General features: G+C 40.4%; 1 protein-coding gene across 1 annotated transcript in view; it reads left to right on the top strand.

Moving 5' to 3' along the window:
- The first annotated feature begins 10,474 nt into the window (after positions 1 to 10,474).
- IRF4 (interferon regulatory factor 4) overlaps positions 10,475 to 11,436 on the top strand; it is a 45,008-nt gene continuing 44,046 nt past the window's right edge. The window contains exon 1 of the mRNA XM_040353635.1: positions 10,475 to 10,972. Coding sequence (XP_040209569.1) covers positions 10,772 to 10,972 — 201 coding nt within the window. The 5' untranslated portion in view covers positions 10,475 to 10,771. The remainder of the gene's footprint in view (positions 10,973 to 11,436) is intronic.

Below are 11,436 nucleotides of genomic sequence, written 5' to 3'. Positions count from 1 at the left end.
TTATACAAAATATACAACATTACATGCATGATACGATAGTGCGTGGATTCCCAGGAAGAGGTCCAGAAAGCCTGATGTGTTTCGGGACACTGTCCGTCCCATCGTCAGGGCCTAGTATCTGGACGGGATCACTCTGGTTCAGTGATGGGACCAGGGTTAATCTAATTCAGCTTTTGACTCAGTGGACAGATTGGTATTGATTTACTAGATGAACAGGTGCTGTAGGTTTACTTGGTAAAGTAAGGGCTCATTCACACCATTTGTATTGAGCTGCACCATTTGTATTGAGCTGCCCAATGCAGTTCCAATGCACAGATAAGGCTATTCTCCTAGAGTAATATGAGTTCAGTTCAGTTCATACCACTGCACTGAAGTGATGTGCACTGAAAAAAGTAAGACTGGAGCATCAGTACACTGCATTCCACCCACTGCAACAAATAAGAATGAATGAAATGTCACTTTAAGGCATTTCATCAAAGTTGAAAAAATTCAAAGTGTGATGCATCATTTATGACACATTGGCACTGCTCCCTTCACAGCACACACCAGCAGATACTATATAATGTGACTTCTGGTGTAAATGAGACTTAAATGTTAGTTATTACATAGGCGTGTGCCAGGTGTGCCTGGGCACACCCTAATCACCCTGTGGGGTGCAGATACCCCTGTTTAAACCCTTGATATTTCACCAAAGCCCCCTAACCAGGTAATACAAATAAAAACTACTGACACCAATCTTTGCCCTACTGACACCGTCCACTGCTCTACTGACACCATCAGTATACACACACACATATGTGGTAGAGCTTTGAGGAGCACACCCCAATTCAATAGGCTGTGCACACCTATGGTTTATTATGTATATGCAATCATGTGCCAGGAATTATTTAAAATTGAATTTTTGCTAGCACAAGATTGGGTTTTCAAAGACAGCTTAATTTTTTTTTATTATTATTAACAATCACTTTGCAAACTGAATATGCTTGAAAAGTTTTTATTCCTTTAGCAACGCATTGACAGTAGATTGTCAGCCTTTTGGAAAGTACAAGAACGATCTATTGTTAAACTATAGTTTTTAAAGCATGGAGGTACCCTTTAGGGGCTCAAGTGCATGAAGCACTTGCTTTCATTCTGATCCATTGCTGCATTTTTTTTCTGTTCATGGTAGGTGTAGTTCCACCCCAGGCTAAAGCCCAATTTATAGGTTGCCGGATAGTGTATGAATGACAGTGGCGTCATTTATAACAACACAAGCCGGCAGTTAGTGGCTTGTGTTTTTATGAATGTCAATACTTCCAGAGCACCGTCATTCACTACACAAGCCAGAAGCTACTGCTTTATTCCCTCTTCACACATAGCAAAAGGGTGAGTGTGGATTCAGTAGTCTTTTCATGGTGTAAAAAGCAGGGCAGAGGAGGCACAGTGCAGGGCAGAGGAGGCACAGTGCTGCAGATTAGATGGCAGAAATGCAGATGTTGTGCCACCCTTCTCCGTGTGTGCTATCACCACCCCCTTGTTTGTGTGCTGATAAATAACACTAATAAATGGTTCACACCATACTTTTGCAATTCAGGTGTGTTTCTGCAAGCTATTTTTTTATGCATTCTGGTGCATTTTCTTATGTGTTTTGGTGCGCTTTCAATGTGTTCCAGTGCGTTTTTTCACTTCTTGCTTCCTGGAGTTTTTTTCCCCGCTTTAATGAGCTCCATTGTATTTTTGATGCATTTTGATGCATTCCAGTGCATTCTTTATGCGTTTGGCCGCATTCAGATGTGTTCCATGCAGAAAAAATGCAGCATGTTCTACTTTTGTTGACTGCACTGACACATTGCACTGGTGTGAACTATGCCAATCGTTTAATACTGTCTATGCGTTTTTGAATAAAAATGCACTGGACGCCATGTGGTGTAAACCGGCCCTCAAATGTAAATAAATCTCCTTGCTAGCAGCGTGGTCGGACTTTGGTGGGGAAAACAGGAAGGAGAGTAGTTGAGCATGCTAGCTTAGTAACCAAAGCACAGATCAGAACAGGATCAAGTGCTTCCTGTACTAGGTCCTCTCGGACTAATAATGATTCTTCTTCTTTAACTAAATGTCCTCAAATCATTGCAATGTAACTGATATTTTGATGGTATTAGCCAAAATAATTTGTTTCTATACATGAATGTCAATCCTTCCTAAATGCTTACATCCTTAGTCTAGCTGTGTATGCTAACCACAACTTATTCTGCTAGGTCTTATAGACATTTTGTACTTCTATAGGACTGTAATCAGTGGCGGTGCGTGTATAGAGGGTGCTGGAGCGCCGCCCCCTCTGGCTCCCGCACACGCCACTGATCACAATATTCATAGATTCATGCATTGCATTGCATGAATCTTTGTATTGACGCCAAATATTCAGATGGCTGGCCCCCTGGTGAATGAATGAATGAATGAATGAAAAAATTATATAGCGCGGCACATGCGAACTGAATCGCCTCTGGTGAGCGCCGGCCATCTGAATAACAGCGGCTGTGGAAGTGCCTATCAGAGCCAGAGGCTCTCAGGCTGTAGTCGGCTTCCAGAGGCTTATCCTCGGGACGCACGGGGGGTGCGTTCCTTGGATAAGAGTGACAGGCATCTCAGCCAATCAGGTTCACTGGTTCTGTTTACCGGTAACCCGATTGGCTGAAGCGTCACCGAGGGTGGGAGAAGACGTCGAGGGACGGTAGAAGCACGGCTGACCCCAGAAAGGTAAGTGGGTAAGTGCCAGGCGGGGGGGGGGGGAATTTTACAGGTCACAGTGGCAGCCAGCATTTTACTGGGCACAGTGGCAAAAATTGCGGGGCACAGTGGCTACAATTGCTGGGCACAGTGGTAACAATTGCTGGGCACAGTGGTAACAATTGATGGCACAGTGATAACAATTGATGGGCACAGTGGTAACAATTGATGGCACAGTGGTAACAATTGATGGCACAGTGGCTGCGTTTGGCATGGCACAGTGGTGCCGATTGATGGCACAGTGGTGACAATTGATGGCACAGTGGCTGCGTTTGATGGCATGGCCCAGTAGTGACAATTGATGGGCACAGTGGCGATAAATGATGGCACAGTGGCTGCGTTTGATGGGCACAGTGGCTGCATTTGATGGGCACAGTGGCTGCATTTGATCGGCACAGTGGTTGCAATTGATGGGCACAGTAGCTGCGTTTGATGGGCACAGTGAGGCTACAATTTTTTTTTCGTTTGTTTGCGCCCCCCAAAATTTTTGAGCACCAGCCGCCACTGACTGTAATCATTCACAACCTGTGGACCCAGGCCTCAGTCTAAACAGTTTCTATTTGCTTAATTTCTGTCGTAACTGCATTTTCTTTAAAAATTTGAACTGCCAAAAGGTTTTGGGGTAGTTGTTTACCTGCACTCTTTGGCGGTAGCCAAAGAAAAAGTAATTCAAATAATAGCACCTTAAACGTTTTTCTTTATAAATAAACAAGACTGAGTATATGCACCATTGACTCCATTGCAGTCTCAGTGATGTGTGAAATACTGCTGTACAGATAAACAAAATACAATACTGGAGAAAGTTTTAAATCTCCTGACAATTGTAGAAACAGTTTTCAATACCACTAGTAAAGGTGTGTGTGCATGCCAATATAACACGTAGATTTGGACTTAACTTTGTACTTTTAAAGCTTTCACACACTACAACTTACTATAACTAGAGCTTAGAGTGAATTAAACAATCATCTTGTAAAACAACTCATTCAGTTTAAAATAGAAATGAAAGGCACATTTTTTTTATAGCTATAAAAAAAAAAACATAAATACCTTTTTTCCTTTTCTTTTAATAAGTGATCACATTGTTCTCAGGTGCATAGGGAGCAGGGGGAGGAGAAGCATCAGTACACTGAGCTTCCCAGTGAATGGCTGTGCAGAGGGGGCGTGTCAGGACAAGTCTAATCATTGGAGGAGAGCACACTGAGTTCCCAGCATAGCTAGAGAACTGACCACTGCTTAGTTTGGCCAGTTAATAGTAAAGCAGAGGGACTGATAGGAACACCAGGGATTTCACATAAAGGAAGCAATACAAAGAGAAGAGTATACTTTCTCATCCAAGTACATAGTACAACAGACACATATCAGGAACATGAAGTGTTGGGGTAACAAACTCTTTAAAAAGCAATTTGGGGCAACAAGTAAAATTAGTCAGTGAGCTACTAAAGTTTACCCAGTGTACTACAATCTCACATCCATAGATGATCATAGGAGGGCAAAAGGAATCTAATTCTCGAAACCCTGTGTAACTTCATCGCTCTTTCCCTTTCTTTTTCTCTCTCTCCTTGCTTCCTGCATCATCATTCTGTATAATATACATAACAAGGAACCTCCAGTGTGTGTTCTAGCACCAATAGCAGTTGTGATCCAGCATCACCAGATTACACACATGAGGCCCCGTACACACGTCCGAGGAACTCGACGGGCAAAACTCATCGTTTTGCTCGTCGAGTTCTGTGTGAAGCCGCCGAGGATCTCGGCGAGCCAACTTTCCTCATTGAACAACGAGGAAATAGAGAACATGTTCTCTATTTGGCTCGACGAGTAACTCGTCGGCTTCCTCGGCCGAAAGTGTACACACGGCCGGGTTTCTCGGCAGAATTCAGCTCCGATCGAGTTTCTGGCTGAATTCCGCCGAGAAACTCGGTCGTGTGTACGGGGCCTAAGAAAGTGAAGTGCATGTTTCAGCTAAAGCCAATAAATACATTGGTTGTACTTCACACTTGGTATGAACAACAAAAATTGCCTTCCATGAGCTGAGGATTTTGTCTAAAGTAGAAGTTTTCTTTATTCCTATTTGCTTGTACCTAGATTAAAGGGGTTGTAATGGTTCTTCTTTTATTTTCTAAATAGGTTCCTTCAAGCTAGTGCATTGTTGGTTCACTTGCCTTTTCCTTCGATTTTTTTTTCTTTTTCTGAATTTCTCACTTCCTGTTTCTCCTCAGTAATCTTGCCCCCTGTTCTGGCTTTGGGTTAGTCAGCCAGAACAGCTTACTGAGGGGAAACAGGAAGTGAGAAATTCAGACAAAGAAAATAGAGAAACAAAACATTTAGAAGGGAAATTGAAGCAAAAGGTAAGTGAACCAACAAGGCACTAGCTTAAAGGAACCTTTTTAGAAAATAAAAAACAAACCTTTACAACCCCTTTAAGGAGAAAAGACACAATGCATGTTTTTTTCTATATTCCACACACTTGGTAGTCACAAATTTATATAGGGTTGTCACTGCTCCATGCTTGCCAATCCAGTTCTGAAGAAGACCTAGGAGTTGCGCTCTAGTCCTACCTATGAGCTTGATCCAGGGTCTAAGCCAAGCCTCTGCTTCAATCAGCTCTAAACAACAGATTTAATAAAAAAAACAAAAAAAAAATTAAAGATTTGCTTTATTTTAGCTTTTCAGATCCCTTGATTTAGGTACACTTGTTTTGTCATTGCAAAATTAGTTGTATGCTTATTTTTTTAAATTCATAGTCATGTAAATCAGCACTGAGAGAAGCCGAGGTAGAATTGTCAGCTTCAGATTTGAGCTCTGTGTCCACCAACCCTACTTTGATAGATTCTCTTCACTAAATCTAACACTCTCCGATCAATACACAGTGATTGGAGTAAAGGCCTGTATACACGGTCGGTCCAAACCGATGAAAACGGACTAAAGGACCTTTTCATCGGTCCAAACCGATCGTGTGTGGGCCCCATCGGTCAGTTATCCTTCGTTCAAAAATTTTAGAACTTGCTTTAAAATTGAACCGATGGACGCCTAACCGATAGGTCAAAACCGATGGTTAGTACGCAAAAGCATTGGTTAAAAACCTGCGTATGCTCAGAATCAAGTCGACACATGCTTGGAAGCATTGAACTTCATTTTTCTCTGCACGTCGTTGTGTTTTACGTCACCGCGTTAGACTCGATTGTTTTTTTAACCTATGGTGTGTAGGCACATCAGACCATCAGTCAGCTTCATCGGTTAACCGATGACAAGGGTCCTTCGGACCGTTCTCATCAGATGGACCGACCATGTGTACGCGGCCTAAGGAGCAGATGCAGTTTTCAACATACTACTCTTTACCCTACACAAGCACAGGTAGAAGCTATAAATATGCATGGAATGGGCTTGGGTATTTTCATGAAACTATGAATTCTCTGCAAATATGCAGATAAATAGATTATACTAAACTGAATGAGGGGACTCAAAAGATAGATTGGTAGTTAAAGGGGTTGTAAAGGTTTGTTTTTTATTTTCTAAATAGGTTCCTTTAAGCTAGTGCATTGTTGGTTTACTTCCTTTTCCTTCGATTTCCCTTCTAAATGTTTTTTTTCTTTGTCTGAATTTCTCACTTCCTGTTTCTCCTCAGTAAGCTTGCCCCATCATCCGAGTTGTTCTGGCTGGGGGTTAGTCAGCCAGAACACCTTACTGAGGAGAAACAGGAAGTGAGAAATTCAGACAAAGAAAACAAAGAAAAAAAAACACTTAGAAGGGAAATAGAAGAAAAAGGTTAGTGAGCCATCAATGCACTAGCTTAAAGGGGTTGTAAAGACAAAAATATTTTCCTCTTAAATTAAAGTCTGACAGTAGCTGATAAAGTAAAAAGTAATGTTTTGCATTATAACTAGTTTGATACCTGTTGAAATCGAGCTGTTTTATTCACCTCCAGCACTCCTGAATCGTTATTCTCACTGACTTGCTGGTTTGCGGTGCGCATTCATTCTTGCTACATCACGGCCTAATGGGAACTACAGTTTCCATTAGGCTTAGCCTCCATGCCTGTGAGGGATAAGAGAGCATCTTCACGCAGGGCTGTAGTCATAGGGAGGGGGTGAGCACATTCTGCTTTCCACCATGCAAAACGGCTCAGATGCTGGTGGAAAGCAAGAAGAGGAGAGACAGGAAATGGCATTTTCAAACCTGGATTACTGTATTTTGGAGGTCAAAAGGAAAAACGAGGTAAGTGATATTTAAATGCTCTAGCTTACAGCAATCAATTGATCTAATAAAAAACAAACCTTTAGTGTTCCTTTAAAGGAACCTATTGAAAAAATAAAAAACGAACCTTTACAACCACTTAAACAAATCCTGATTTTCAAATGCTAGTAGCCATACCAAATATGAGTAAGCATATTCACTAAACGCAAATTGACATATTTCTTTGTCATTAGGTGCAGTGAGGCCGGTGGGTTTCACTATTGCATAGCAAAACCTGTTAACCGCATTAAACGTTAATGAGGAGCCTGTGCTTAATACCAAAGCGCCAAACTAGACAGTCACATTAATAGTCTGTTAAAACAGATTTCCATTTTCAATATTTTTAGAATGAAAGGCTATTTGTATCAATCACTTCGTTTCTATTCCTATTGTATGTTCAATGCTAAAGCAGAAAATATGCACAATTGTGCAACATGCATAATAGGTAGGTAGTCATTTTCTAAATACAAACATATGCCACCTGATACACATACTGTATTCTTTTGATGGAACTCAAGAGTACATAATGAATTGCTTACACAGAATACCAACTGGAATGTTGTCAGTGTTATTTTGTAGAGTGGTCACTTTAGAGAAACCACTGGTATATTTTTATTATGCACTGAATGCCAAAAAATCTATAGCCTTTGGTTTATAAACCAAGCAGAGACCATGGCTTCCCTCGACACCTCAATCTGTAGTAACAGTCATAAACTGGCTTCAGATTCCAGTTACTGATCTAGTAATATATGAAAAAGAATAGGTCACAAGCCTTTTTTTTAAATGAGTCATGTCTTTGGGTCACAAGCCATGAAGTTTCACTAGACACTATCAGGTTCAACTGTGCACAGGACCCCACATTTTTCTTAATCCTCAATTACAACAGGATAATTTTAAATGTTTATGTTAGCTTTAAATCAGATGTTTTCCTTTGACTTAACCCACACTATATTATATAATAATGTGTACTGGCTAATTATACCTATGTTAAAATTGTTTTAAATGTTCAGGAACTATTCTTGTTAAAGAGACATCTCGTTGGCCTTCCTTTGTGCACGTTGCAGCAGGGGTTAAGGATAAACAAACATATACATTAAGAGAGGATTAATACAGATTTAACTGAAAAAGATGCAAAAAGCAACAGTTTTTGAAAGTTCTATCCAGTCACCTCCAACAATGAAATAGATAAAAGCTTTACTCTTTTATTTACTACAAATATGCTAAAAGACATAAAGGGCATTACATGTCAAATCGTGAACAAATGTGTGCTATAACACTACTACACAACCCATTCTTATTATAATATCATATTCATTACGATGGGTTTGCACACAATTTTTTAAAGGTTTGAGATACAATGGCTTTTAAATTTCTTTTAGCATATTTGTAGTAAATGAAATTGTTAGAAATTCTGTATATAGCCCTACAGAACAAAAAGACATTGCACAGTCCACATGGGTTTCTCTGCTTAAATGCAGGCAGGAAACTTCATTATACAGAGAGAAGACAGAGGGCCAGATCCACGTAGCGCGGCGCTTCTTTACGTCCGGCGTAATGTATCTCAGATACACTACGCCACTGTAACTTACAGCGTATTTCCCGTATCCACAAAGAATTTGCGCCGTAAGTTACGGCGGCGTAGTGTAACTGTGTCGGCGTAAGGGCCCGCAATTCAAATGGATGAGATGGGGGCGTGTTTTATGTTAATACGTCTCACCCGAAAGTAAATGACATTTTTTGTGAACGGCGCATGCGCCGTCCGTGGGGGTATCCCAGTGCGCATGCTCCAAATTAACCCGCAACAAGCCAATGCTTTCGACGTGAACGTCATTCTACGCAAAGCCCTATTCGCGAACGTTTTACGCAAACAACGTACATGAGGGACAATTCGACGCTGGCCCGACGTCCATACTTAACATTGGCTACGCCTCATATAGCACAGGTAACGTTACGCCGGAAAAAGTCTTCCGGAAACCATGTAAACAAATGCGCCGGCCGGACGTACGTTTGTGGATTCGCGTATCTAGCTAATTTGCATACTTGACGCAGAAATCGACGGAAGCGCCACCTAGCGGCCAGCGTAAATATGCACCTTAGATCCGACAACGTACTGAGACGTACGCCAGTCGGATCTAGCCCAGCTTCAGGCGTATCTTGTTTTGTGGATACAAAACAAAGATACGCCGGAGCAACCTAGCAGTTACGCGGCGTATCAATAGATATGCCAGCGTAACTGCTTTGTGGATCTGGCCCATAGAGTTGGACCATAGATACAGCTTAATAGGTATAAACATTGCCATCTACTGGGTGATGTAGTTGGTGCACAAAATACAAATGAACATTGTATTCCAAGTGAAATTATATATATTTTACCTATTTCATTGTTGGTGGTGTTTGGATAAACGTGTGCATGATTAGAATTTAAGATACCAGCTTCCATCAATACAATTTTGCATTTTTTTTATGAAATACTTCTTATGCCCTGTACACACGATCAGTTCGTCTGATGAAAACGGTCTGATGGATTTTTCCATCAGTTATCCGATGAAGCAGACTGATGATCAGTCGTGCCTACACACCATTAGTTAAAAAAAAGGATATTGTCAGAACGCAGTGACGTAAAACACAACGACGTGCTGAAAAAAATGAAGTTCAATGCTTCCAAGCATGCGTCGACTTGAATCTGAGCATGCGTGGATTTTTAGCCGATGGACGTACCCACAGACGATCGTTTTTTTCTATAGGTTTTTTATCCATCAGATAATTTTAAAACAAGTTCCTAGTTTTTTGACTGAAAACGGTCCATCAGACCGTTTTCTTTAGACAAACTGATCGTGTGTACGCAGCATTAGAGTTTATTTATTTTTCTATTCAATTGCAGAATAAACATCTCATAACAGTCTCTATAAGCAAGCTTTTAAAGCTGAACTCCAGGAAGCCACTTTGTAAAATGTGCCATATTATGGGTTAAGACCAACTAGATGGATGTCATTTCTTGAACTTATCTCTTTATTTTACAATGTGTATTTTTACTGTATTACTATGAATTAAGTCCAACTAGATGGGTGCCACTTCTTGGACTTATCTCTTTATTTTTCAATGTGTATTTTTAATAAGTACATCACTATACTTATGGCATTGCAGAGCTGGACCTTCTGGTCTCAACTCCTGTAGCAGAAGTTTTGCATGTAGCTGCTGTGCCTGCCCCTCCCCTTTTCCTGCCCAATCACAGAGCACTTTGTATTTTTGGAATTATTTCACATAATGCAAAGGCGGCTGTGAATGAAAAGGAGAGGAGGGGTGGGCAGAACTTCTGCTGTATGAGAGAGCAGCGTCTATTCTGTCAGATCTCCAGGTGTGTAGCAATAGCTGTACTCCAGGAGCTTCATAAAACTTTCAGATGTAAACTAGAGAGATAAGTCCACGAGGTGGCATGCACCTTTTTGAACTTAACTCATTGTATGCAAGCACATTTTACAAAGTGTTGGAATTTGTGGAGCTCAGCTTTAAGTATATTAACAGGTTATAATAATAATCAAAATGACTTGCACAAATCATCCAATTTCACTGGAAGTTATACTTAGAGAAACGTATACCTTGATGTTACTTTTTTCTTGGTTCTAACTTATTGCTACAGAAAGACATCACATTTCATGTATTAGGTGGCATATCACAGAACTTGTAAAAGCACTACAGTCAACAGGTTACAGGTATTAAAGGAATGTTGCCTATGCTCCTCTCCTAACAGTCGTCAATAAAGAGGATATAAACTGGTATGAACCAAGACGGAGATTGTGGAATGACCCCGATAAGTTGTGGAAATGGAAAACTAAGGCAATGGCTGATTGAACAGATTAACAGTGGGAAGTATCCTGGATTGGTGTGGGAGAATGACGACAGAAGCGTTTTTCGTATACCTTGGAAACATGCCGGCAAGCAGGACTACAACAGAGATGAAGATGCTGCTCTTTTTAAGGTAACTTTATTTCACACTAAATGAGCCACAAATGGGTTGTACTTTACAGTAGACTAATGACTAATCTGTGTCTGATGATGTGAATGATTGCGATGCCATAAGTAGACTCTGGCCTTCTTAAGAAGCAATTTACATTTCCTTCTGGTGACACATTTTATGCATTTTGCCATAAAATCTGATCTATAAAATATATTACCATCACAAATGTATATTGTTTACACAGTTTAGGAGAATTCAAAAAAAAGACCAGAATTGAATTTGATGCCTCACATATTTTAAGAAATGTAAGCTTATATTTAATGGTTTATGTTTCTCTATGAAATGTATTGTTATTTATGTACTTGCTGTTGTAGCTAATGGTTTTATGATTAAAACTGAACTTTGTTTAAATGTATTCTTCTAAAGCCACAAAGGATATATGGTCACTTTGGGAGTCATTTACCAAAACTGGAATGTGCAAAATC

Source organism: Rana temporaria, chromosome 5, assembly GCF_905171775.1.
Source record: "Rana temporaria chromosome 5, aRanTem1.1, whole genome shotgun sequence".
In the NCBI taxonomy this organism is placed as follows: domain Eukaryota; kingdom Metazoa; phylum Chordata; class Amphibia; order Anura; family Ranidae; genus Rana; species Rana temporaria.
This window is presented reverse-complemented; position numbering and strand designations above follow the sequence as displayed.